Consider the following 27,074-nt stretch of genomic DNA (forward strand, 5'->3'; position numbering starts at 1 on the left):
GTGTTTTATCCCTTTGCAAACCGTTGTTTTTATCTTTTATAACGTTGGCGTTGCTATTTTCTAACAAAAAAGGGCTTAAAAGTGGTTTAACCAAGTTTACCGGCCATAACCCCGTTGTACGCCAACCAGATTGAATGGTTTTTGCTATAAATGCTTTTAATCTGGCCTTTCGATAACAAAGTAGGAAATTTCGTTTTCCAATAACTGTTGAACAGCAAAATTGGCTAACAAATCCAAGTTGACGTCGATAAGCTTCTTTTAACGGCCCAAAAACCGATAGATCCAATGGTTGAAGAACGTGTGACGAATGAGGGGGTAAATATAGGAGTTGAATATTATTTTGCAAGCAAAGAAGCATAAATTCGTCCGTTATATGTGATCCATGGCCATCCAAAACTAATAACCGCTTTTCAGGGGTTAAAGGTTGGGTATACGGAATAAACACCTTTTTTAACCATTCGATAGCCGTTTGGTTATTTGTCCACCCGTTTTCGGTTGCATGAAATTGCCAATTATCGAAAGGGCTTAAATCCGTGGGAAACCATTGTTGTTGTACGTTTTCTCCCTTAAATATAACGAGGGGAGGGAGGGCAACGCCCGTAGCCGATATACATTCGATTATAGTCGTCCAACCACGCGTTCCGGGCTCTTTTCGTTGCAACGGCCGGATCCCGTTAAACCCTGATACTAGGCCATTAGATCCTTTGCCTTCCATTATACCGGTTTCGTCCATATTCCAACGGTTTCCCGGTTTAATAGCGTTAATAACCGGGTTCGTAATATAAAGCCACCAAGATTTAATTACCTCCGTAGTAGCGCCATTAACCCGGGCGTTATCTATTCGACGGGGCCTTTGGGTTTTAAGGATTGGATAACGAGCCAAAAAACGAGTTATCCAACGTTTTCCAAGGCCTTTTGTCTCTCCGGCGGCTTGAAGAATTCGTTCGGCAAAAAAGCGTAATTCTTGATGCGTTGGCGGAAGCCCTAAAGCTGTTTGGGTAAGTACCCAATCAGCCAAATGCTTTTCCTGTTCCGTGGAAAGCCTTTGAAAAGGGCTTTGTGCTTTTTTATAAGGTTGAGAACCTTTAAGTCGACTTTGAAGTGTAGACCTAGGTATTCCCCATTTTCGGGAGGTTTTTGCAATTGGATTGCCATTATTGACGTCGTTAATTGCAGATATAAGCTGTTTTTCAGTATATTGCTTCATTGGAAAATGGAGAATTAAAATCAGAAAAAAGTAAATCCAAAAGTGACAGTTTCATCGAGATATTTATAATAGAAGTTGGAGGATAAAAATAAAAGTGTTGTTATTTTTGGGTGCCGAACAGGGGGGGTGCCGAACAGGGGGTACGCAACGTTAGGTGAAGTTTGAACATTTTAGTTATTCATATAGAATAAAGTAATTTATGAGATATATGTTAAATATATCTTTAACGGGTCCGTTATTATAATTAGAGGCGCGCTGCACGAAACAAATATGAAAGCCCTAATTTTAATTCAAAATTGTGTAGTTGAATGCCCCTCATGCATTTATCATTGGAAGAAAACTAGGGGAAATGCGTAAGCAGAAGAAATCGAGGCTAAGAACCATTCCATTATCAACGAACCTTCACCTCGAAAGCGCCACCGTTATCAGTGCCCAAGATAAATATTCAACATTTCTTGATCTGAGCTCCTACAGGGGTGGGCATCTTCTTAATCCTACGATCGCCAGATCGTCAACCTCTCGCTACACCTTCCTGGATTCGGCAGCTATCATGGTCCTCTGCCTGTTGGATTTCCATAGTGGCCAACATCATAATCTGCACTGCAGCCTCGACTGGGAAACTGGAGAGTCACATCAAGAGAACAGACCAGGGCGATAGTTGACATGTCAAAAGATGTTGCCAGAAATGTTGCGATGATAGGCCCAGGACGCATGAAAGCTTGATGGATTGATAAGCTCGTACACCGTTTTGTCCCAACCGGCGAAACTGCGGCTGGTTTCAGCCAGAAATTTCAGTACCGACCGAGTCTTGACGTTTCCTAACCCGACACCACGGTGCTATTCTAGTGGCACGCTTCAACTCGTCCCGATAGAATTACTACCGAAGTATGGATTGATCGTTATTTGTATCTAGACTAGATTTTATATTCCTTCGATTCAGTCAGTATGCAATCCGTCTTCAACTTGGGAAGCGACTTACCCTTTACAGCGATCCGGCCCTGCCGATATATTTTTAAGCATGCCCCATGATGGCAGTCCCCCTTGTATCACGTAACCCGTGGCGCAGTACAGCCCCTCTTGGGTTTTATTGTACTTGAATCGCCTGGGGCAATAGTATACTTCAAGCGAGCCAATCCCTTGATTTTTAGTTTGCAATCTTGATCGGCTGAGATTGTAGCAGGATAACCGTCAATAACTCTTATGTGGCTTTTTCCAGCCTCGACTATGTCCCATTTAACTTCCTTGTCATATCTCCTCACGGAATATGGACACCCTTTGGCCGCTGCGCTGCCAAAGTGAGCCGCAATGAAAGCCAAGGTAAAGAATGTGTCGTCCAACCGCATGGTTTCGGGTTTGTTGGCAAGATGTGAGTGAAGATTGGACGGAATAAGGATATGGCGGAGGCGACAATCAATTCAAAGACCAGTGAGATGATTTTGAAACGGTCAGTTCGCTCCAGTAAAGAGAAATCATACAGGACTTTTATATACATGTATGTACATATATTGCATAGATTGTAATTACAAGACGGAATCCCCGACTCCTGATTTATATTGTGATAATCGGTTGTTGGACCAGATGGTGAAGAGATCTTCACTTAACGCGCCCCTTAAACGCATCCTTATCTACTCGTGGGGAAAGAGGAACGGTCCACCCAGTCCAGCCAACAAGCAATGACAAAGAGATCGAGCAAAAATGACAACCGTTAACGTGCTAGTTGGTATTGGTAAAGACACTCTGACTCTTGGATCACTTGCCTGCCTCCTCATCCATGCATAAACCTTGGCCAGTCCCGAAAGACTGGCCCCAATCCCCAGCGCGGGGCTTAGTCGACTGATCAATTTGCTTGCGCGGGACCTTACTGACGTTAACCGGCTACATGAGAGGCTGAGAGCTTATTTGGACCATATCTCCAGACTCCCACTAGCCCATTACTCCCCATGGCAGAGAAGCTGCTTCAACTCTGAACAATGACGAGGGCTGATGAATTGGGTCTTTTCTGGAACAACGGAAATCGCTCATGCAGGCGGAGATAATCTTCCCAGTAGGTAGGGAGATGGTATCTTGGTCCGGTTCACGACAACCGCGGTAATCTCCGGGTGTTTATGCGCCCGTCAGGGTTGAGCAGATCATGTACGTAGCAATGCATGCCTACCCCCACAGTGTTTATTAATTTACCGAAGGTGGATTCGCCTTGTTCGTTTGACAAAGTCCACAGTTTAGTGTCAGTCAGACAAACGTGGAGATAAAGAAGAACACGTGGGCCCGAGAATACTCATCATATCACGCACAGGTGCAGGGTAAACCGAAAATCCTTTCGACTGTATTTGTCACTTGGTATACCCATAATTTATGGCAGTGGTTATTTAACCCATACAAATCGCTAAAACGCCTTGAAATGAATAGTTTTACAATGTTTATATCGAAAGGTACAAATGCGGTAATAAATCCCCGTAACACGTAGTTGCACAAACGCATTTTTACAAGTTTTGTTGCAACACGCACTATTTGCAACATTTGCAGCATTTGCAGCATTGGCAACAGCTGCACCACTTATGTTATTTGCACCATCTGTATTATTTGCAAAAATATAGTACACAAGTTATACTAGTATAGTCGATATTTGCAAACCAAACTTCGAAAGTGAAGCGAATATGCTGGTGGAACGATGCCAAGATGATTGATGTAAGCCCTTGCATACCACATGAAAGATTTTCGCATATCAATTGATGTCACTTTTCCCCGCAGGCGCGAGCGTACATGCGGGGTTCGAGCTCGCTTGGAACAATTTCAGGGCTGCTACGTTGTTCGGCCAGAATTCTGTTCAGCTTTAGCCACCAAAAAACGTCAGTAAACATGAGTCACCATGTCCCTTGATCAAGATCGTCCCCTAGCCTTCAATACTGCCCCGCCTGATCTGCCGGTAATCACTTTGAGAGGGCAGCTGGATCAGTTGCGCATGTGCAAGTCATGCACGGAGGATCTTGCGGAAGGGAAGCAAGTTAGCCTCCAAACGATCCGAGGAAGCGCATCCCAATTCACATGCCCCGTATGCAAGATAGTTCACCTGGCAGTCGAGAAACACTTCCCGGAGCACCCAGCCGACCTGGTTTTTGTTGTGATATCCCCTGACCGACTGTACATGACACTACACGGCGGCCCGGCTAGCGACAAGAAGGACTATCCTCAATACTCTCAAATAGACATATTTACGGACAATGGGGCAACGCCATGCGATCTTTGGTTTGTGGGCGTTCGGCGACTGTATGGTACCCCAAGGGCAGATGCATGGGCTAGATTCGCCGCGGGGTCATTGGAACGATGCAGGGAGACACATGGCGAATCCTGCCAGCTTGTCGAGGAGGCAAGGCTGCCAACTCGGGTGCTGGATGTTGGGACCGATGAAAGCTCACTAGTGAAGTTGCACATCTCCCAACCTGGGGAAGAACCGGTTTATACCGCACTCAGTCACTGCTGGGGAGGCGACATCGCCATCAAGACCACGAAAGATACATTCGAGACCAAGCTGCGAGGCCTAGAACTATCCGCCCTGCCACCAACCTTTCGGGATGCCGTCATCTTTACCCGGGGATTGAAGATACGATACCTTTGGATTGATTCCATGTGCATCATCCAGGATGACCAGCAGGACTGGGCGAAAGAATTTGTAAAGATGGGGTCGGTCTACCGCGGTGCGACGGTCACCATTGCGGCCAACATGTCGGAAACCAGCAAGACGGGATTCCTGGAAGCAGACCCTGTTCTCTTTGCTGAGCGGTGCCGGCGGGGTCAGCCAGAGGTTGCTCAGGTCACAAACTTTGACGGATCGGTCTCGACCATCTACTCGCGCCTCAGAACCCACCACGAGAGCGCAGCATTGCCTCTAGGGGGGCACCCCAACGGCGAATCCTCGATAGGGGTCGACTTCGTCGGGAGGCGCGCATGGACGCTGCAGGAGCAGCTGCTTTCGCAGCGAATGGTTCAGTTTCTTGGTGCCGAGATGCTGTGGGAATGTCGGACAGCGGCCTGGTGCGAGTGTATGGAACATGGTTTTGATGGGCAAAAGTCATCCGCCGCGTCCTCGTACAGACTTTCGCTAGAGAGGGGCATCCTGAGGGCCGACGCAACGCAGCACTCTTGGAGGGACCTCGTCTGCAACTATCTTGCAAGGCAGCTTACGTATAGCAGCGACTTTTTTCCTGCCCTGTCCGGGTACATCACACACCTGCAAAATTTAGGGGCGGGGAGATATCTAGCCGGTATATGGGAGCGGCAACTGCTCATCCAGATATGCTGGTATTGGGCCGCACCCACCGACATGGAAAGGACCGCCACTTACCGTGCTCCTTCTTGGTCCTGGGCATCCTTTTCTATCCCGCCATCTTCGAGTCAACGGCAAGAGGTTCACAGGTCTAATCGCTTACGTTACGCAGGGGGGGACTTGCCGAACAGAATTACTTGCAAGAATATGAAGAGCGAGTTACTTGCAACACACTTTGAACCCGCAAGTCACGACCCCAACGGGCCAGCCGCGTCTGCCTGTATCCAGGTCAAGGGAAGGGTACTCCCGCTAGTCAGATCGGAGGCGGGTCATCACCTACAGGGTATCCCGCCACGCGACAGAAAGTATCAAAAAGCCGATCCCGATGCGGGTGTTGCTGGCCAATCTGCCGCATCACTGTTTTACGAGTTCCATTTTGACCCGGATGCGGATGCCGAATCTGTTCTGAACCATTTTGGGCTTTTGGTATATTTAGAGGACCTGGACCTGGACCTGGCGGACTCTAGAGACACGCTCGACGCAGACTCTTTCACCGCGGCCGGTCTGGTCCTTGCCGAGCTCGACCAACCTCTCACGGCCAGCGCCTGTGGCTTTGACCCAGATGGTGTCGCGATGCTCAACTCGGAAAACCGCGTTTTTAGGAGGGTGGGCCTGTTTAATATGGTCGCGACCAATTTTAAAAGCAGTTCCAAAAAGGCCACAGACGGCAACAATGACACCTCGACACACGGGCTTGTGCAGCATTCTCCATGGTGGGATTCTGACAAGAGGCTGGGCCATGCGCCGATGGAAACGATTTGTATTGTTTGATTGATGTGACCCTTGGACAAAACCTCGAGCAAGTCGGACTCTGCAGACAGAGTACAGTGTTTGGTGGCAGCACGTTAGGGCGAGGATAATGAAACACAAACGCGATGTGATTTACGTTTCAAACGGCCTGACGGTACATAAATATGCCGCCATACCACAGTTTTACCTTGTTCTCTTCCCTTATCGTCGTTGCTCTTTTTCAAGTATATCACACCATAGCGTTGCCATATTGCCGAGCTCGACACGCGGACCGAAAACACCATCATCCTTTTCAATGGCAAATGCTACTTTGTTTACAGAGACGAACCCAAAGACATACGGCAGGTAGTCCGGCGGGCTGACTCGCATCACCGCGAGGCTGGCTGGCAAACCTATGTTTTGCTGAATCTCTGCCCGTCGAAACTTGCTGGCGCGCTAGCTTCACCAAGAAACGCCACTGAGTAAACCTGCCGGGACAGACCTGTCCTCCCTCGGGGTAAGTCCGCTTGCTTCTGGTCCTGGTGCGGTGCTGAAGCTTCTTTCCCCCAGCTCCGGTGGTTCAGGTGCAGGCAAATCGACAGTAGCAAAGACTGGTGTCGTTGGCAGCCGCACAAACTCGTAGCTGGACTTTCTGGTCCCTTTTACAGTGTGTGGCTGGCGTGTTTGCTTAGTACATAGCGAGCGTGTGAGTTTAGGCGTCTAATGGGGCTTGATTGGTGGAGTAAAGCATCGCAGGAAGGAAAGCTTGGATAATAACGCACATTCATTGCGTGTCCAATTTGATAAAGCGATCCTGGCTGAATTCTCAAGCAATGTCTTGACTTCCATCATTGTCAGTCCCGCATTGAACAGGCCTGTTTATGGGAAGTTGATATGTTGTTCGTTGTGTGGCACAGGCAACGGACGAGGGATCCGATCAAGATTGCCTCAAACAAAGACTATTGGGTTTCCTTCGGAGACGGACAATCAAACTGTTGCTTTGTCCCATTGGCAAAGCCTCCATCACAAGGAGCAATGCAAAACGTTGTCAAAAGGCTGGGTCGATCAAGGGTCATTGTGCTTTCTGTAAGGCACGATAATCGCATCTTGGAGTATCGCCCGGCTCATGCCTAACTGGCAAGATTCTACTCAAGATCAAAACGCAAAGAATCACACAAAACAATCCCATCACCACCATAATCGTCCCCAGCAACATCCACCCACAAGCCCCGAGGTTCGCAGCAGCACATACGAAACGACAATGCCTTGGACTTCTCCCGTGCAGCAGCTGGCGAAGCAATCTGCTCGTCTGGCCAGGAAGGCGAGGCGAATCCTCGGCTGCTTGTGTGCATCCTGCAATGAAGACCATTGACTGCATGTCATCTCGGACGAGCGTCGTCAACAAACCTCGTCGATGGGAGCCACTCACCGATCGTGCTGACTGTCCGAAACGTTCAAGGGACCTGGAACCTGATCTAGCCTTCACAGCGGTGGAGCTTTATCCACGCGACGAACGCGTCAGGCGTCGCGACCGGCCGTTTGTCATCACGACGACGACTCCTGCGTCATCAACGACTCTTACCGCTACGATGGACGAGCTCTATGAGTGAGTTGAGGTCCCTATTGGAGCGGCATGGTTCACGAGTGTTGTATGATTGGCAATTTTGAGGGCAACGCAAGAATGTGGGCAGCAATTCACAATTACTGACTCTTGAGGACATCATCAATCGCATGAGCTTCACGAATTGGGCTGCTAGAGTTTTCTCGAAATGGAGAGTGCCGTGTTTGACATTTTACGCATCGGCTCTTCCTTGCAGGTCCAGCGGCAGTACAACTCACACGAAAACATTCCATCGACGTCCAAGGCATTCTTTTTATACAGTTTTCCCATTTATACAAATTTCCTATGTACACACTCGTCCCAGCCGACACCAGGGAAGACCCGTCACCCAAAGCAAATGCGCCGGCGCTAGTTGCAAAAAAGAACAAAACTCAACGCATACAACCCCAAAAAAAGCAACAAAGATCCATATTCGAGAGTCGTCATATCATAAACTCGACATCATAACCTCGACATCATCTACTCCTCATCAGCGCCAGCTTCGTCCTCAGATGTCTGAGCGGCTTGAGCGCCATCATCCTCCTCGCGCTTGGCGGGCTTGCTCCTGGGAGACTCGCCGCATCTGGAGCCGTAACATTGGGTAACGCAGCCAAAACCCAGGTCCGGGAATCCACCACACATCTTTGCGGGGACGGGGGTGCGTTTCTCGACCTCGCCGTCCTCACCCTCCGCATCGCGTTTGGCGGGCTTGCTCCTGGCGGTGGTACGGCAGTTGGTGCTGCCGTAACATTGGGTAACGCAGCCAAAGCCCTGGTCCGGCATGTTGCCGCACATTTGGACGGGAACGGGGGTGCGTTTCTCAACCTCGCCGTCGCGACCCTCCACATCGCGCTTGGCGGGTTTGCTTCTGGGGACATCGGCGCAGTTGGAGCCGTAGCATTGGCGGACGCACCCAAAGCCTTGGTCCTGGAATCTCCCGCACATCTTGACGGGGACGGGGCTGCGGGCGTCGAGCTCGGTGCCGCTGCCGGCGACGGCGGCCACGGGTGCCGCGACGGCCTGGGCGGCCAAGAAAGCCAGCGCGAGCTGGCTGATGGTGGCGTACGAGGTCTGCATCTTGGCGGTTTTTGGCGGTTTTTTTTATGTGTATAAGGTGTGGAGTGTTGTGGCAGAGAAGAGAGCTGCAAGACAAAAGACGCAAAAAAAGGCTTGCTTTGGAAACTTTTACAAAGAAAAGAAGTGAAGACAAGGAAATGTTGATTCGATTCTGGATGATGAGATGATAGAATTGGATGGTGAGGATTTCGAGACGGTTACAGAGGTATATATGCTAAATCCTACACGATGGTCTTGGAGATGTCATTCAGTACAGACTATTTTTATCAACTCTATTTTCAAGCTTGTGGAGTGATATGTCCCATAACAAAACGTTATAGGAGCACGTTGTTGCAAAGCGACACCATGGCAGTGCGAAAAGAGTCTGCAACATTGGACGAATGGTGGCTTGGGTCCTTGCCGCGCATCACTCGTCAGCCAACCTCTTGTTTCACTGGAGGGGGATTTCTTCCAAAATGTGTCTCTTGATTTCCGGAACCGGCAAGCAGCCAGGCGAGTGGAGGATCTGGGCGCATTGGTCCAGCATTGGTCTCGTTGCTATTGTTGGTGGAGACCCTGGCCCGGTGTGCCCCAAAATAGCGAAACAGACGCGGTGCCACAAATAAACTTTCTGATTCCCAATGGGTGCAAATAGTTCCAGGAATTTGCTTGGCTGGTTGGTCGCTGGGGTCCAGGTTGCGGGCCCGTTGGACGTCTAATGCCCCGATCGGTGCATTCGCTTGGGGGGTTGTGACTGAACGGCTTTCATCAGTCGAGCGGTCCCGGCAATGACGGCGGTAAGCGAGCAGCATCTTATGATTTGGCTTCCGTGCGCTTCGGCAATTTGAATGAAGTATGGAAAAGATTGAGAGGGGGCCAGGGAGAGTGCGATGGTTTACCCCTTGACGACTTTACGACTTTACGGCATGCAACGCGGTGTTTGAGCCAGACCCCAAGAGAAAAGGGGACAACAAAATCGAACAAGACCATGCCCGAAGCTTGGCGTATGCACCATCTTGGACTTGGCCATGTGGAATCGCATGTTTACACTCTTGAGAGACTTCAGAATCCAGCATTAACCGTGTGTGTTGATTGAAACATTATTTAATTAGGTACTCAATTATACCGGCGAGCCCAACAGTAATACATTGCAACAATAATCTATCCTGACTGAAGCGCACTTGCCGTCCGGATTGTCATCGAGGACCAACTCATAGAGTCATAATTGTAAAAATATGATAAACACCCAACGACGGTAGTAATGTCACTAGCGGTCCTGGTAACTTCATTTTCGGTTCGTACCTCGGGCGCGCAAACACCCAACTTGGATTTGGTGCGGCGCTTGCTCCGTGGTTGCCAAATTATCCTCTTGGCGATCATTTAACAATTGTTCACGGTAAACAGCCACGCTCTCAACAATGCCAACTGGTCGCTGGGGACCGACACTTTGTGGGAGGTACAGTCCTTGACTCCTTTGGCGATATTGGATATTTTAAGTTGGCAAATGAATAATGTCTCAATGCTATTACAATAACAACTTTCCACGACGGATTGAAAAGAGTACAAATGGTTGCTTTCACACACTCTTCAATTCCTGCTACTGGGTGTATCTCACGACATCATCCATCTCTTCCAACTTGACTCAACCCGTTTCGCGGTCGCCATTTGAACTAGCTCCCATTACATAGTTGAATCCCTCGACAACCAAAGATCTGCCCACAATGCAATTCTCCAAGATCACTCTGGCCATCGTCCTCTACGCCTTGGGCACCGCAGCCCTTCCTACCGCCAGCAGATGTGCCGGCGCCCCCGGCCGAGATGTTGCAGCCACCCGAGGCGCTAAACTTCAGGCCCGCGAAGAGGACAAGCCTACTCCCCAGTATCGCTGCGACAAATGCGAGAAAGAGTTTGTCAAAGGCAATGACTTTTTCAACCACGGAGGCAGGGGCCAGTGCGTCTAAGAAGAGGTGCCTTGCTCTCAGTTGGTTACGGAACTGAATGACAAAGCACAAAGACCAAAGACGTTTTGAAGTCTTGTTACCACACCAAGTTGACAGCTGCAAGATGTCAGGATACTAGGGCAGGATGAAAGATGTCTCGACGTCATAGAGTGTTTCATCTATTCGAGGTTCAGATTTATAAGAATTAATAACATAAATGTTCGAGAAAAAAGTTGTTTATTGCAAAGACGTGGATGACGCTGCATGCCTTGCCTACGTATTCATCCTTTTTGATTGCTTGCCTGACGATTGCATTTTGTTTCTGTTTAATCTGGCTTTTGCGTGGGTTTCAATCATATGCTCCTTCGAATTAGTTTGGAATCAGAACCAACTGAAATTTCCCATCCCCAATTCGCCACTTTATTCACCAGGGTTATGCGGCGGCTAGTACCCATGTACGGGACACTTTGACCTAGAAGACGCAGACTCTGATGACCAACGTATAACGCAGGCTACGCTCAAGAGACCATAGCTACACCAGGCCTCTGCGCCAAAGACCGCGTTAGGCCTTGCCCCCTCGCTGAAAAAAAAGCAAACCCCCATCCGGCCCCACCCGGGCCACCCCCCATGGCCTAATCCTCCGCCACGCCGGTGACGACGCCCACCAGCCTCGGCAGCAGCTCCGGCTGCAACCAGGGCGCGTGCCCGGCGCCCTCAAAGACGTGTTTTGTGCAGCGCGGGCCCATGCCGTCGGCGATGCGGTGCTGCACCGCCGGCGACAGGGTGAACTCGTCGGCAGCGGCCACCACGTACGCCAGCCGGGCGCGCAGGTCGCGGGCGCCGGCGGCGGATGCGGATAGGAAGCTGGCGACGCTGTGGTGGCGACGCGAGGCGGCGAACGCCGCCCGGGACACTTTTTCGTCGGCGGGGCTGTAGAGGTGTTTCCAGCACTCGTCTGACGTTTTGGCGACGCCGTCTTCGAGCTTGTTGTTTTTGTGTCTTGGGTTAGCAAGAGAGGCGGGGGGGGGGGAGGGGTTCTAGACTGGACTGGTGCTGGTATTTGGCGGCTCTTGATATGTGAGTTTGGTAGGGTAAAGAAGGGACTACAGTCTTGGCAATGGTGGCCGAAAAAGAAGAGTAGAAAAGAAAGCAGCCAGGGGAGCGGCCAGTAAAAAGCTCACCGTGACTTTGCCCTCATTCGCCGGCGGATCGCCCATGCTCATCTTCTCCATCCCGCTAGTCAGCGAAATCCCCTTTTCGACCACGGCCGGCGACGCAATGTACACCACGGCCCTGACCCCGCCTCCCTGCACCTGCAGGCCCCCGTCGGGCCCCGTCGGCACCGCACCCCTCTCCTCGACGGTGAACCCCGCCGCGGTGTCCGTGGCCACCAGGCCGCCGTAGCTGTGGCCCACCAGCACCACCTCGCGGCCCGCGGCGAGGTGCGGCTCCAGGAGCGCGCGGACGATCTCGACGTCGTCGTGGTGCGTCTTGGCGCGGATGGCGTCCGGGTCGCCCATGGTGCTGAGCGCGGCGACCTCCACCTTGTAGCCCCGTTGGCGGAGCGGTTCGGCCAGCGCGGTGTAGTGCACGGGCTGGTGCCACGCGCCCGGGATTATGATGATCGTGGGCCGTGGTTTGCGGTGGTTGGCTGCACCGCTGGCTATGACGGGCGACTGCCGCTCTTGGTGGTTGGTGTCGTGGTGTTGGACCATTGTAGTTGTAGGAAGGTGGACTTTTGGTTGAGTGTTTGTTTCTTCCGTTGGTTGGTAAATAGATGACTGGGCTGAAAAAGGAGACACAAGGAAAGAAAAAAAAAGAAAAGAGAGGCCAGCGGTCATATCTTAACAACCTCTTCTGCACCCCAAGCTCTAGCAGCGGCAGTCGGCCTGATCGACAACGCCGTCAGGGCCCGCCTTATTTTAAGCTTCGTTGCGGGAGTGAACATGTCAAACCCAATGTGGCCCTTCCAGCAGGCCGGATTGAAAGACGTTACTTGGTACGCCGCGACGTTAGTAAAGTGGCTGAGCCGGTGATTCGCTCGTCTGGGGAATGGGCAGCATTAGTCAGATTATAATGCTTAGAACTCGATACCTCCAGCGCTAATGGGGCGTAATACGCGCTGCTTTCTCAATCAAGATCTATACTTTGTAAACATTTAGTTATTTGTCCTATGTATGGGTCCTCTTATTTCAATACCTTTTTCTCCTTTTCTCGGCTAAATCAGCTCTGCCTAAATCTTCAGCAGCCTTTTCGCATTCCGAAAGGCAATATCCCTATACTCATTCTCAGTCACCAGGCCACTCTCCCTCAGGCTTTCCATAAATTCCTTGCCCTGGGTGTTGTTCCCAAAGGGATAGTCCACGCTGTGCATCACGCGGGTGGCATTCGTCACCTCGAGCAGCGTGTACATGGCCGCCAGGCTGAAATAGCCGCCAAAGGTCACGTACACGTTGTTGGCGTACACGTCGGTCACGTTGCGGCCGGTCGACGTCTCCCCGGCCCTCTGCAGGCGGGAGGCCACCCGGCCCAGATAGTAGGGCACCAGCTCGCCCATGTGGCCCAGCACCACCTGCAGCTGCGGGTGGCGGTCAAACACCCCCGCGCCGAAGAGCTTGAGGAAGCTCAGGCCGGCGTTGGAGTGCCAGCCCCAGGTCGACGTGCCGAGGCGGACGGCGTCGGAATCCGAGAGGACCGACGACTCGTTGGTGCCGGGCAGGGACGACGCGTAGAGCCCGCCCGTCTTGAGCATCTCGTCCTGCGGCGGGTAGCAAGGGTGCAGGTAGATGGGCACATTGAGCTCCACCAGCGCCGCCCACAGGACGTCGTAGGCCGGGGAGTCGTAAAAGTAGTACCCGTCGCCGCCGTCGGGGGCCTCGGTGCTGTTCTCGGACCCGGTGCGCGTGGTGGCGCCGTTGGGCGCCCCGCGGTCGCCGACAAAGTGCGGGTCGACGAGCGCGCCCACGAACCCGAGCTCCGCGACGCAGCGGCGCAGCTCGGCCGCCGCCTCGGCCGGGAACGCCATGGGCAGCGCGCAGAAGCCGCGGAACCGCCCGTCGTTGGCCGGGTCGACCACGCGCGCGTGCAGGGCGTCGTTGGCGGCGCGCACGGCCTCGGTCAGGCGCATGGCCTTTTGCGACGTTGCCACGTGCGACACGACCTGGATCGCCACGTTGCCCTCGTCCATGGCGGCGATGCGCTCCGGGCCGACCTCCACCAGGCGCGGGATGCGGCTGCGGACCCCCTGGAGTTCCGTGGCGATGTTTTCGAGGTACAGCTCCTGGAAGGACGGCGCGAGCCAGTGCTCCTCGAGGGTTATGAAGGAGATGTCATCGTCGCCGTCGTCGTCGGTCGGGCAGATGCTGTCGTAGGCGGCGTCCTCGTAGGCGACGTCCTCGTAGGTGTCTGGTAACGTTGCGTACCCCCTGTTCGGCACCCCCCCCTGTTCGGCACCCTGAAAATCTAACAACGAAATGCCTACTTTTATAAACTGATTTAAATATAAAATTATCAACGGACAAAAATACAATCGTTTTCACGCTTCTCCGGTTCATTAACCTCTTCTTCATCAGCTAAAGGTTCCAAATTTTCTATATCCTTTTCCTGCAATCCAATAATGTTCTGTTTGTTAACCAAAAGCTCGTTTGGATCCGGAACCACCCTCCTCCTTTTAACCGGCCGTATTGCCTCCAGTTGTGCTTCCAATAAGCTGATTTTTTGCTGGGCGCTAGCCAAAAGGGTATCTTTGGCTTCGAAGCTTTTTTGGACTTTTGCAAATAAAAGACGTGAAGTAGCGTTGGTTTTGTTGGATTGGGAAAGTTTTTGCAGTTGAAGTCGGATATCTCGGGTCGTTTTAGGGGTTTTCCAAATAAGTAAAGACGGGTCGTTAATTTTTTGGGCTGGGCTTTCCGGTGTTTTATCCCTTTGCAAACCGTTGTTTTTATCTTTTATAACGTTGGCGTTGCTATTTTCTAACAAAAAAGGGCTTAAAAGTGGTTTAACCAAGTTTACCGGCCATAACCCCGTTGTACGCCAACCAGATTGAATGGTTTTTGCTATAAATGCTTTTAATCTGGCTTTTCGATAACAAAGTAGGAAATTTCGTTTTCCAATAACTGTTAAACAGCAAAATTGGCTAACAAATCCAAGTTGACGTCGATAAGCTTCTTTTAACGGCCCAAAAACCGATAGATCCAATGGTTGAAGAACGTGTGACGAATGAGGGGGTAAATATAGGAGTTGAATATTATTTTGCAAGCAAAGAAGCATAAATTCGTCCGTTATATGTGATCCATGGCCATCCAAAACTAATAACCGCTTTTCAGGGGTTAAAGGTTGGGTATACGGAATAAACACCTTTTTTAACCATTCGATAGCCGTTTGGTTATTTGTCCACCCGTTTTCGGTTGCATGAAATTGCCAATTATCGAAAGGGCTTAAATCCGTGGGAAACCATTGTTGTTGTACGTTTTTTCCCTTAAATATAACGAGGGGAGGGAGGGCAACGCCCGTAGCCGATATACATTCGATTATAGTCGTCCAACCACGCGTTCCGGGCTCTTTTCGTTGCAACGGCCGGATCCCGTTAAACCCTGATACTAGGCCATTAGATCCTTTGCCTTCCATTATACCGGTTTCGTCCATATTCCAACGGTTTCCCGGTTTAATAGCGTTAATAACCGGGTTCGTAATATAAAGCCACCAAGATTTAATTACCTCCGTAGTAGCGCCATTAACCCGGGCGTTATCTATTCGACGGGGCCTTTGGGTTTTAAGGATTGGATAACGAGCCAAAAAACGAGTTATCCAACGTTTTCCAAGGCCTTTTGTCTCTCCGGCGGCTTGAAGAATTCGTTCGGCAAAAAAGCGTAATTCTTGATGCGTTGGCGGAAGCCCTAAAGCTGTTTGGGTAAGTACCCAATCAGCCAAATGCTTTTCCTGTTCCGTGGAAAGCCTTTGAAAAGGGCTTTGTGCTTTTTTATAAGGTTGAGAACCTTTAAGTCGACTTTGAAGTGTAGACCTAGGTATTCCCCATTTTCGGGAGGTTTTTGCAATTGGATTGCCATTATTGACGTCGTTAATTGCAGATATAAGCTGTTTTTCAGTATATTGCTTCATTGGAAAATGGAGAATTAAAATCAGAAAAAAGTAAATCCAAAAGTGACAGATTCATCGAGATATTTATAATAGAAGTTGGAGGATAAAAATAAAAGTGTTGTTATTTTTGGGTGCCGAACAGGGGGGGTGCCGAACAGGGGGTACGCAACGTTACTTTGGTAAGAGGGGTAAAGATAGTGCCCCTTGACGTGTTTATAATGGGTACCAGAGTTTTTATCTAAACCAAATTTGGTAGCGATTGCAGGGCAAAAAAAACCAACGGTATTTGGTAGAATCGACTAGAAAATTAAAGCTATTAACAACAATATTCATAATAATAATTGTTAATTGAAATCGTACAATCGCTGCGATCGTTAAAAGTATAATAACAAAATTTCGGTATTTTAATTTCCATTTCTATAATTATTTACACAATTATATAAATCGGTTGAAGTTTCTTTACGTGTCCTGAGGTAACCTCGTTACGCACCTGACTTACCTACTCGCATCTCTGCCCATAAACTAATAACTAATAAAAATAATAATACTAAATAACCTTTAAAACGGGATTTGCATCCCGTTATTTAAATGCCAACCAAAACTTTTACTATTTAATGACCAGTTTTTCCAGCAAAGAAATAAACCATTAATATCTCCCAGGTTTCCTAAATTCGCTTCCGTAATTTTATATAAATATGTTTTCAAAAGATATATTTGGTTTGAATACAATCCTTTATCCTATCCCACACATCGTTATTGGGACTTAGGTCCAGAGAAAAGGGTGGTTATATTAACTTTTATATATATAGTAAATCCATGTATTCTTATATATTTACGCATTAATAACCTGAGGCGCTATCATGTATTAAAATTAACGGTATTTGTTTCAATTTTGCATTTTGCAGATAGTTCCAAATAATAGGGACTATTCGATTGCAATACGTATTACTATCGATTTTGCCCCAGGTTCTTTCACAAAATACACCCGGCTGTTTGTAGACCTAGCGTCTACCGTGTGAACAGGGTAGTAGGAACTAACCAAATAAGGTGAAAGATAATAATGTTATTCGCTATATTTAATTGCTTATATTTTCCAAGTAACGGTTAGGGGATTGGTGTTAACGATTCGATCCCCTTTTTGATGGAATCAAAAATGGATCCGGTGCTCGATTAACTCGGCATCCGCATCGCGCTAACCCCTTTCACCATTAGTTTAGTTAATTAAACTACAGAGCCTCCGTCCCGGCGATTCTAGCCAGGTTTACTTGACCAAATATCCGGGCCTAAGTGCGACTACAAATGCCGTTCCAACAGCGGCCTTTTACCCGTTTATCCCCCCTCACCCGAAAAAAAAGAAAAGAAAATCAACCATAAACCCCAAAACAGCCAGTTTTGTTTTTCATGATTTTTCCAGTAAACATGTTGGATGGAACGGAAGTACTGTTGTTTAAATGATTTTTCTTTCCCCAAAACAGCATAATTTTATAGAAAGTGCTAGAACAGGTTACCTAACCAGGGAAACGAATATTAGGGCAACCACCAGGCTAAATACCTAATACCAGTAGAATAAGCAAATAATTTAGGTAATGAGCCCCTGTCGTCACGTTAACATTAAGGGTTGTGAACACGTACATTTAAATTGGCCCGCAATTTTTAACCTTGGTTAAACTTAACCAGAGTCAGCTCTGTTATAACGGTCGCGATTTGACACCAACTGCCGGCGCATTTACAGCCTCGCCGTCAAGCACCGTAACTTGACAAGTTTTGGTTGTGCTAAGTTTGAGTTGCCTTGCCGGTGCGCAGAACCAAACTCAAAGAACAAATTTGGAGGTTAATAATGACCTTATTCTTTCGATTCTTCCCTTCGCTCCTCGTTGGGGGGAATGGCGCAGTGGTTAAGCGCCATGGCTGTTACTTGAGTAACGTAGGTTCGAATCCTGCTCCCTCCACCTCCTCCCCGCTTACCCGTGGCAAGGATAACCCGGCTGGCTATCGACAACAACCACCCGCCTGTGCCGTCGAGCCCACACTTGTTGGGAACTTCGTCTCCATGGCTACAAACGACCGACAGCTCCGCTGTTTGGACACAGGCCCCTCTCGATGAAGAGCCGTCAACTGCCGTCAGACGAATCCTCCGTGCGCCTGAAGGCACGGGGTCGCGTCAGTGAACAAACCTGTAAGCAGGACCGGGCACGAACCCGGTCAGGCTCGATTCGCTTCTATGCCCTTGTTTTCCGCTGTGTAAATAGAGAAAATAGAAAGCGCGCCGAGATACCCCTCGGGAGGTTGCTAACGGCCGGCTAATGAGCCGGGCCGAGCCCGGCGTTAAATAATACTACTACTACTACTACTACTACTTCGCTCCTCGTTCAAAGATGCTTTTTTTTCCTCAGGGGCTAATTTTCGGCAGAAAAAAAATCAGCCGATACGCTGGCTAACTTTACTGACTAGAGTTACTCTGATAGCAAGTCTCGGAAAGCTAGCTGAGCCTCATTTTTGCTGCTGCAAAATAATGCTGCAATTGCAACCGATCATACCGCATTTCTCGCGCCGACAGCATCTTCCTTCCTACTCAAGCGTCTGATCAGGCTCAGGAAACTGGATTGATCAGGAAATCAAGTCCTAAAAGATTCATATGATGACCAATAATGGTACATCTTTTGGGAATCCACATATTCGCAGACGTCGAAATATAAGATACCAGAATTCCTTTTTTTTCGCAAGAGCGGACATTCGCACACAGAATTCCCTAAACAGAAAATATTCCTAAATATTGATCGAATAGCTGTTCGCGTTCTCTAACCTGCTGGTTTTATTTTTGACCCAACTCCCCCCTCTTATTATTTTTAGACTACCATGCCCGCTATGGAATCTACACCTCGCATTATTTATCTTGCCGCTGAGATTCACCAACGAGCAGCGGAACTCCAAAATGTCCTCGATGCGAAAGGGTTCCCGACGCCCTCTTTCGATGAAGATTCTCCTACTCGGCTGCCCGACGAGGCCAGCGAAGCCCAAGATGCCATTTTAGACGCAGCCGCAGAGCTGTATGACCTCTTGCTGGAACCAACGACGCTGATTCTGAAAAATAGCGCGGTAAGTCTGGAAAGCCTGGAATACGGCTTCCCACCAAGTTCCGAAACGGCTAATAACAATTTCCCGCCGTCTTGTAGAACAACAACGTTGGCAGCCTCGGCTTCATTGCCCGCTTCAATATTCCAGGGATGGTGCCCCTGGGCGGCCAAATGTCGTTTGCCGAGATCGCCAAAAGGACAGGCTTTGCCGAAGGTATCGTTGCTCGCTTTATGCGGGACGCTGTGTGCAGACACATATTCTGCGAAACGGAGACTGGTTTCATTCGGCACACCAAGACCTCGAAAGCCCTCCGCGAGCCGTGGTTTCTCGGCTTTTTGAAGGCTGGGGCCGAGGAGGGATGGGGAATAATGTTAAAGGTGAGATGGCGCTTGGGTGCGAGGTCGAGCTTCAGGAATTCGTGGGGCAATGCTGATGTTTGCTGCCTGTAAAGGTTGTAGATGCTTTGCAGAAGTGGCCCGACTGCCAAGAGCCGGAACAGACGGTAAGACTTCCGGCCCAAGTCGAACCATTGTCAAAAATGGGTATGGAATCATCGGGCTGACATGTCTCGACATTAGGCATTCAATTTAGTCCACAAGACAGAGGGCTCCTACTTCAGCAACGTAGCCAAGGACCAGGAAAGAGCGGCTCGGTTCAGCGCCGGCATGAAAATCCAATGGGAGTTTCCCGGCTACAAGCTCGACTACCTGTTTGAGGACTACGACTGGTCCAGCCTCGGCCATGTGCAGGTAATCGACCTGGGAGGCTTCAGGGGCCGCATCTCGCTGGCGCTCGCTCAACGATTTCCCAACCTGAGCATGCTCGTCCAGGACATGGGCATGAACAAGGAGGAGGCGCACGCGGCGGTGCCCGCCGAGCTCAAGAGTCGCGTCAAGTTCATGACGCACGACATGTTTGACGAGCAGACCGTCGCCGCCGACGTGTACTTCATCCGCCAGGTCCTCCACGACTGGCCCGACAAGTACAACATCAAAGTCCTCAGGGCGCAGATTCCGAAGCTCAAGCCAGGCTCCAGGATCCTGCTAAACGAGAGCCTTTTACCCGAGAAGCCGGGCTCGTCGCTGCCCCTTTGGAAGGAAAGAGACCTAAGGCAAGCATTCTGAAATAATCTTACATTGCACACACCCCAGCGAGACTTGATTTTGCATGGACTAATAATTCCAACTTGCCAACCAGAACCATGGATATGGGTCTCATAGCCACCATGAATGGCCGGGAAAGGACCCTCAAGGAGTGGAAGGCCATGATCAAAGAAGCGGATCCCAGGTTCCTTCTGACAAAAGTGTCTCAGTCTCCGGGCTCCATGTTGGCCGTGTTTGAGATTGTATGGACTCCATGAGCTAAAGTTTTCTTCCCCTAGATAATCCGAATATTTTTTGTTGCTAGATTGAAAACTCATTAAGAAGGACTGGAGAAGTAAAAAGAACATTAGTTAGCAAACTTCAGTAAAACGATTCGGGGGCTATGTGTTATAATATACACCACATAAGTCTCTTTCCCCCTTCACCACAGTGTGACTTTTCCCAGTCGTCTTGATGAGTCTGAATAACCTGCAACCACACCCATTGCTGCATCACAGATTATTACAAATTAATTTGAAAGGTGCCAGCTCAAAACAAGGACTTTGTCAGCATCTGTTCGACGTAATTTTAAATCCAAGTTACAAAGGGTGTGGTGAAGGGGGTACCCAACGTTAGTCTTAATTATTGTCCCTTTGGAGGTGTGTATAGTTTGGTGTTTCAGCTCGCTTACGGGTTGCGGAATGGCTCAGCCAGCCCCGTGATAATTTGTAGCGCAACGCCCGTTGTCATCCAAAGACATTAAATTAATAATCACCGAATATGGCTGTGAATGTAAATCAGCCCAAGTTCCACGGAAGCCAAAAAGAGATACGATGTTGGACAATGTCAGCGTGTCTAGAGATAACGAACTGGATTCGGCCTTTGACCAATAGACGCGCCGTAGTAAGCAAAGCCGCCGGTCGGGGGGCGGGATCGTATACGGCGTTTGTAATTGAAGCAGCAAATGAGGGTCCAAACTGGAACGCAGACGACGGTTTACAGCAGTATAAAATTACCAAATTGCGTATAATATTACAATTTAGCTGGGGACTCTCCCCGCAAGTCTAGGACGCCACGATATCGAACCCTCAAAGGACGTTCGAGACGGGTTCCCCAGCACTACGTAGCCCCGGATTGCAAGAATATAAACACTGCAAGAAGAGCATGTCCGTGGCGAGATGTCCTTTGGAACCCTCGCCGCTACTAAAGGGTTTTTTCATTACAATCGCAAGAATAAACTTTCAGAGGGCGATTAATTAGGAATTTCAAGCTGGACACTCACTCCAACTAGATAGTAGGAGGAGGTCCCAGCGGCTCCGACAGACCCAAAAATATCGAGCTAGTGTTAAACGACGCAAAAAGAGGTAATTAGGCAAAACTTTTGGTCTATAACCTAATGGTATTTCTTTTTCTAAACTAGCTTCGACTTAATCCTACAAGTCTTTCATAAAAGTCAACGCTTCCTCTGGGGTCAAAACCCGGCAGTTCCTGAACCTCAGTACCCTCGATAACCACCGATGTAGGGGTGTATTTATCGCTGCCCTTTGAGAAAATATGCACACTATACCCCGGTGGTACAGAGCTGCCTTGCACCAACTTTGGCAAGCAATTCTTGTCAAGTTTCAAATGAATATAATGACCACCATATGATATCGAAGCTGCTGTTGGGGCTTGAACCTCTTGAAGGGTACCATGTATAAAATTCGGGGTTTCGGGATTTTCGGTTGTTTCGGCAAGTGCGAGCATACACATTCGCCTGCTAGCGATAACATTGTCCGGCCCGAAAGCTAAGACAGCAGCAATAGCAAAGGCAGTGGCGAAATACATGGTGTTATATTTCAATTTGAATTCCGGTATAATATGCAAAAAGCAAAGGAAATTTTTAATATAGTGGGGGAGGATTGTTTTCCTTGTGGATAAAAGGTTGTTAAGAAGTGAAAACACAAATATTGAACTGGAAGAAGAATAGCAGTTTTGAGAGTGTAATTTGATAATTTATATTAGATTTTCGACCTTACTTACTAATACAAATTATAGAAAAGATAATACTTAGGTACAAAAGGGCCTCAAGTCATGTAAAAGCTAAAAATAATTATCGGTATAATTTAAAATACTCGCATTACGCTAGTCTTATTAAAAGTTCTTAAATAGTACAGCCTCCCTTTTATTATTTCTGTTTTTCCCACATCGACCCGGTCAATTTAAAATTATATACTTAGATGAATATTCGAGAAACAACTAATCTCAGGGCTTATTTTTAGATTTTGAAACTTGAGAGTAAAGCCGCGTCGCCGTAATTTAATTTGCAATTTTGTTTATAATTGTAAATCCAATTTTATTATTATAATGTATATTTTCATCAACCCCAGCGACTCTTTAAGTCGCATAAATCAGACCATGCTTTCCCTTCTTTTTTATTGTTTTTTTCATTGCGTATAAAATTGTTATTCCTAATGCAAACTTCCTATTCCCAGGTGTTTCCAGCTCCCTCTTAATGTCAGCATCGTCAAATTAATTCCTCTTCATATATAGTAAAAACAATATTTAAGTATACCCTTGAAGGAAACAGAATTGAAGCAGATCCCTTCCAATATAAATTACAGGAGTGGGACGCTCATATTAAGGCTTACATGTGGGGATCGATAACACTGCACGGCTTCGCTAATGTTTCTCAGAATCATTCTTCTGTAGTCCAAAGTTTGAGCCGGTCGGCGCGACCTGCAGTAGCTAGATCGAATTTCTGAAGCATCTTGGCTGGAGCAGGACAAAGAACAGTCTGGATGGATTTCCGAAACATTTTGTACAGCCAGAGCGCCATGGCGATTTCTGAGGCATTTTATGCCATCAACAGAGTATCGTCAACCATGTGGCCGCTGGCTGGCTCAATGCCATTTGGAGAGTTGAAACTGTGATTAGTTACGAACATGTCATCCATGGCGTACATGGCATTACTAACAAGCTTTGTTCGATCAGCTTCATGTATCAAGTTCGCGAAGTCTTGTTTGGTTCGCTTTAATGTCCTAGCTCGGGTCGCTGCCAAAGTCACATTCGACCTCTGGCATGACAAGGCGCTCCACAAAATACTGCGCAAGCGATAAGGGTCTACCCTCGACAAAGCTCACATGGGCACTACGGGAGCAAAGCTAGAGTTCGGAGAGGGCCACTGTATTAAGCCATGCTTCAAGCAACTACTGATCAGGAAGGTTAGGACATAAAGTGAGGCCCATGACGCAATGGATATGCAAGATATGTAGAATGAAGAGCAAGCAGACAACCTATTTCAATCCTTTAAAACGGTTGGGGCAGATATAACGAAAAAAGATCCAGATTCGGCTGTCTCGTCGCTACAAACATCGACTTTGGCTCTGCTCAACCATTTTTTGAAGTACCTCAAGGTAGCCGCTGCCAGTGCTCCACTTTGCTGCTCAAGCAAGGATAAACTACAGTGGCAGGTCAGCAATCTGTGTTTTGCTCATTACTGTATTACGTTCCGGGGGGAATGGCGCAGTGGTTAAGCGCCATGGCTGTTACTTGAGTAACGTAGGTTCGAATCCTGCTCCCTCCACCTCCTCCCCGCTTACCCGTGGCAAGGATAACCCGGCTGGCTATCGACAACAACCACCCGCCTGTGCCGTCGAGCCCACACTTGTTGGGAACTTCGTCTCCATGGCTACAAACGACCGACAGCTCCGCTGTTTGGACACAGGCCCCTCTCGATGAAGAGCCGTCAACTGCCGTCAGACGAATCCTCCGTGCGCCTGAAGGCACGGGGTCGCGTCAGTGAACAAACCTGTAAGCAGGACCGGGCACGAACCCGGTCAGGCTCGATTCGCTTCTATGCCCTTGTTTTCCGCTGTGTAAATAGAGAAAATAGAAAGCGCGCCGAGATACCCCTCGGGAGGTTGCTAACGGCCGGCTAATGAGCCGGGCCGAGCCCGGCGTTAAATAATACTACTACTACTACTACTACTACTACTACTGTATTACGTTCCTTCAGACGTAGTTTTGCTTGCAGCTTTCAGCGAAATGAGGAGCATATCGCCGCAGAGCCCAGAATCGCCCAAGGTCCCGAAACCTAGGATCCTGCGTACCGGCAAACATCACTTGCACTTCGGAGCAAGGTTCAGCTGTGAGGAACTCTGAGGTTTTTGTTGGGTTGCGTCCTGGATGTCGCGCCAGGTTTTGAAGCCCGCTGAGTGCGTTTGTCCCGGAATCGAAGGTAAAAATGACTGAATTATCACTTATCCGGTTGATGACGATATTACGAGCATCAAGACCCAGCCTGTTGAGATAGGTCGGGATTTGGCGTAACGTTGCGTACCCCCTGTTCGGCACCCCCCCTGTTCGGCACCCAAAAATAACAACACTTTTATTTTTATCCTCCAACTTCTATTATAAATATCTCGATGAATCTGTCACTTTTGGATTTACTTTTTTCTGATTTTAATTCTCCATTTTCCAATGAAGCAATATACTGAAAAACAGCTTATATCTGCAATTAACGACGTCAATAATGGCAATCCAATTGCAAAAACCTCCCGAAAATGGGGAATACCTAGGTCTACACTTCAAAGTCGACTTAAAGGTTCTCAACCTTATAAAAAAGCACAAAGCCCTTTTCAAAGGTTTTCCACGGAACAGGAAAAGCATTTGGCTGATTGGGTACTTACCCAAACAGCTTTAGGGCTTCCGCCAACGCATCAAGAATTACGCTTTTTTGCCGAACGAATTCTTCAAGCCGCCGGAGAGACAAAAGGCCTTGGAAAACGTTGGATAACTCGTTTTTTGGCTCGTTATCCAATCCTTAAAACCCAAAGGCCCCGTCGAATAGATAACGCCCGGGTTAATGGCGCTACTACGGAGGTAATTAAATCTTGGTGGCTTTATATTACGAACCCGGTTATTAACGCTATTAAACCGGAAAACCGTTGGAATATGGACGAAACCGGTATAATGGAAGGCAAAGGATCTAATGGCCTAGTATTAGGGCTTAACGGGATCCGGCCGTCGCAACGAAAAGAGCCCGGAACGCGTGGTTGGACGACTATAATCGAATGTATATCGGCTACGGGCGTTGCCCTCCCTCCCCTCGTTATATTTAAGGGAAAAAACGTACAACAACAATGGTTTCCCACGGATTTAAGCCCTTTCGATAATTGGCAATTTCATGCAACCGAAAACGGGTGGACAAATAACCAAACGGCTATCGAATGGTTAAAAAAGGTGTTTATTCCGTATACCCAACCTTTAACCCCTGAAAAGCGGTTATTAGTTTTGGATGGCCATGGATCACATATAACGGACGAATTTATGCTTCTTTGCTTGCAAAATAATATTCAACTCCTATATTTACCCCCTCATTCGTCACACGTTCTTCAACCATTGGATCTATCGGTTTTTGGGCCGTTAAAAGAAGCTTATCGACGTCAACTTGGATTTGTTAGCCAATTTTGCTGTTCAACAGTTATTGGAAAACGAAATTTCCTACTTTGTTATCGAAAGGCCAGATTAAAAGCATTTATAGCAAAAACCATTCAATCTGGTTGGCGTACAACGGGGTTATGGCCGGTAAACTTGGTTAAACCACTTTTAAGCCCTTTTTTGTTAGAAAATAGCAACGCCAACGTTATAAAAGATAAAAACAACGGTTTGCAAAGGGATAAAACACCGGAAAGCCCAGCCCAAAAAATTAACGACCCGTCTTTACTTATTTGGAAAACCCCTAAAACGACCCGAGATATCCGACTTCAACTGCAAAAACTTTCCCAATCCAACAAAACCAACGCTACTTCACGTCTTTTATTTGCAAAAGTCCAAAAAAGCTTCGAAGCCAAAGATACCCTTTTGGCTAGCGCCCAGCAAAAAATCAGCTTATTGGAAGCACAACTGGAGGCAATACGGCCGGTTAAAAGGAGGAGGGTGGTTCCGGATCCAAACGAGCTTTTGGTTAACAAACAGAACATTATTGGATTGCAGGAAAAGGATATAGAAAATTTGGAACCTTTAGCTGATGAAGAAGAGGTTAATGAACCGGAGAAGCGTGAAAACGATTGTATTTTTGTCCGTTGATAATTTTATATTTAAATCAGTTTATAAAAGTAGGCATTTCGTTGTTAGATTTTCAGGGTGCCGAACAGGGGGGGTGCCGAACAGGGGGTACGCAACGTTATAACAAATTAACCGTATTCTATCCAACCCCTATTTACGTGATCGCAGAATCTGTTGAAAATTCGTCTCCTGGTTCTTGACGTCACGTGCTTACACACGTGACTTACTGACTCGCTGTCTGCTCATGAACGAACAGGCTAGTTACCCCTTGTTCGGTACCAATAGGAATCGATTCCTGTGTGATGCTCGATATATCTATGCCTCATCCAAGCGGACCATGTATCGACCTAGAGCGTGGCCGCACCTGCAATGTGTTGGTGCTATTACTTAGCGTCCATTGGTGATTGTGAAAATTAAGATTTTCTATTTATGAGAGTAGGTTCAAATTTTGACCCCTGTATGTAAAGAGGAGATTGTGTGGTTACATGTACAAAACCAGAACCCAAGGAAGAGCATATCGAGACAAAGCCACCCTCTACCAATTGTACTTGTATCCTCTTTCGTTTTTCCCTGCTGGTGCTGAGTCGCTTTTTTTCAAGAGTATGATATTACTGGAAACGATCGGTTTAGGTGATCAAACAATGATCCTGGTGAGGGTGGCGTGAGGCCGCATGATCGCTTGCAGATTTGCACATCCAATGTGCTTCAGAAGTATGGCAGTTAACAATTTAGCACCGAGAAGCTGCTAAATTGTGACTGTGGTGCCTTTGACAAAGTTCTGCTTCGAGATCTTCCTGGCAAGGGGTCCGCCATTGCCGCGCTTTTCCCGCTTCAATTTCAGCTTGGCTTTTGCTTAGCATTTTGGAAAGGCTGAGACTAGCTGCCTTAACTCTGGCAGAAGGCAGCCTATCTTTTCAGA

At 48.3% G+C, this 27,074-nt stretch overlaps 10 protein-coding genes and 2 pseudogenes across 12 annotated transcripts; 6 read left to right on the plus strand and 6 right to left on the minus strand.

The window, feature by feature from the left end:
- Window positions 1-2,062: 2,062 nt before the first annotated feature.
- Window positions 2,063-2,550, minus strand: MGG_18060 (uncharacterized protein; the record flags this gene model as incomplete). Its single annotated transcript, XM_003721348.1, has 3 exons — window positions 2,063-2,084; window positions 2,187-2,205; window positions 2,301-2,550. 3 exons carry the CDS (start codon window positions 2,548-2,550, stop codon window positions 2,063-2,065), a joined length of 291 nt encoding a protein of 96 aa, XP_003721396.1.
- Window positions 2,551-3,998: 1,448 nt separating this feature from the next.
- Window positions 3,999-6,477, plus strand: MGG_10558 (uncharacterized protein). Its single transcript, XM_003721349.1, has one exon. The coding sequence runs from the start codon at window positions 4,074-4,076 to the stop codon at window positions 6,297-6,299; it is 2,226 nt and encodes a 741-aa protein (XP_003721397.1). The 5' UTR covers window positions 3,999-4,073; the 3' UTR covers window positions 6,300-6,477.
- Window positions 6,478-6,719: 242 nt separating this feature from the next.
- Window positions 6,720-7,640, minus strand: MGG_18061 (uncharacterized protein; the record flags this gene model as incomplete). The annotated part of the gene is made up of 2 exons (XM_003721350.1): window positions 6,720-6,909; window positions 7,510-7,640. The coding sequence occupies 2 exons, from the start codon at window positions 7,638-7,640 to the stop codon at window positions 6,720-6,722; spliced, it is 321 nt and encodes a 106-aa protein (XP_003721398.1).
- Window positions 7,641-8,337: 697 nt separating this feature from the next.
- Window positions 8,338-8,934, minus strand: MGG_10557 (uncharacterized protein; the record flags this gene model as incomplete). Its single annotated transcript, XM_003721351.1, has 1 exon — window positions 8,338-8,934. One exon carries the CDS (start codon window positions 8,932-8,934, stop codon window positions 8,338-8,340), a length of 597 nt encoding a protein of 198 aa, XP_003721399.1.
- Window positions 8,935-10,634: 1,700 nt separating this feature from the next.
- MGG_10556 (uncharacterized protein) lies at window positions 10,635-10,992 on the plus strand (the record flags this gene model as incomplete). Its single annotated transcript, XM_003721352.1, has 2 exons — window positions 10,635-10,864; window positions 10,971-10,992. The coding sequence occupies 2 exons, from the start codon at window positions 10,635-10,637 to the stop codon at window positions 10,990-10,992; spliced, it is 252 nt and encodes an 83-aa protein (XP_003721400.1).
- Window positions 10,993-11,485: 493 nt separating this feature from the next.
- Window positions 11,486-12,568, minus strand: MGG_10555 (uncharacterized protein; the record flags this gene model as incomplete). Its single annotated transcript, XM_003721353.1, has 2 exons — window positions 11,486-11,836; window positions 12,035-12,568. 2 exons carry the CDS (start codon window positions 12,566-12,568, stop codon window positions 11,486-11,488), a joined length of 885 nt encoding a protein of 294 aa, XP_003721401.1.
- A 518-nt stretch (window positions 12,569-13,086) lies between these two features.
- On the minus strand, window positions 13,087-14,178 carry MGG_14020 (uncharacterized protein; the record flags this gene model as incomplete). The annotated part of the gene is made up of 2 exons (XM_003721354.1): window positions 13,087-13,728; window positions 13,792-14,178. Coding segments are annotated over 2 exons (1,029 nt in total), but the record flags the coding sequence as incomplete, so codon positions are not given.
- Window positions 14,179-17,827: 3,649 nt separating this feature from the next.
- Window positions 17,828-17,899, plus strand: MGG_20313 (annotated as a pseudogene). Its single transcript has one exon. The product of its transcript is annotated as a tRNA-OTHER (tRNA).
- A 907-nt stretch (window positions 17,900-18,806) lies between these two features.
- MGG_14022 (uncharacterized protein) lies at window positions 18,807-20,385 on the plus strand (the record flags this gene model as incomplete). Its single annotated transcript, XM_003721355.1, has 5 exons — window positions 18,807-19,046; window positions 19,124-19,402; window positions 19,477-19,527; window positions 19,604-20,103; window positions 20,223-20,385. The coding sequence occupies 5 exons, from the start codon at window positions 18,807-18,809 to the stop codon at window positions 20,383-20,385; spliced, it is 1,233 nt and encodes a 410-aa protein (XP_003721403.1).
- A 1,138-nt stretch (window positions 20,386-21,523) lies between these two features.
- MGG_18062 (uncharacterized protein) lies at window positions 21,524-21,934 on the minus strand (the record flags this gene model as incomplete). The annotated part of the gene is made up of 1 exon (XM_003721356.1): window positions 21,524-21,934. One exon carries the CDS (start codon window positions 21,932-21,934, stop codon window positions 21,524-21,526), a length of 411 nt encoding a protein of 136 aa, XP_003721404.1.
- Window positions 21,935-23,600: 1,666 nt separating this feature from the next.
- On the plus strand, window positions 23,601-23,672 carry MGG_20314 (annotated as a pseudogene). Its single transcript has one exon. The product of its transcript is annotated as a tRNA-OTHER (tRNA).
- Window positions 23,673-23,823: 151 nt separating this feature from the next.
- On the plus strand, window positions 23,824-24,250 carry MGG_14023 (uncharacterized protein; the record flags this gene model as incomplete). The annotated part of the gene is made up of 2 exons (XM_003721357.1): window positions 23,824-23,899; window positions 24,105-24,250. 2 exons carry the CDS (start codon window positions 23,824-23,826, stop codon window positions 24,248-24,250), a joined length of 222 nt encoding a protein of 73 aa, XP_003721405.1.
- Window positions 24,251-27,074: the final 2,824 nt, after the last annotated feature.

Source organism: Pyricularia oryzae, chromosome 7 (genome assembly GCF_000002495.2).
Source record: "Pyricularia oryzae 70-15 chromosome 7, whole genome shotgun sequence".
Classification (NCBI taxonomy): Eukaryota; Fungi; Ascomycota; class Sordariomycetes; order Magnaporthales; family Pyriculariaceae; genus Pyricularia; species Pyricularia oryzae.

Excerpts from the sequence above, each read along its gene's own strand:
- MGG_10558 (XM_003721349.1), top strand. The coding sequence starts at position 4,074 with ATGTCCCTTGATCAAGATCGTCCCCTAGCCTTCAATACTGCCCCGCCT.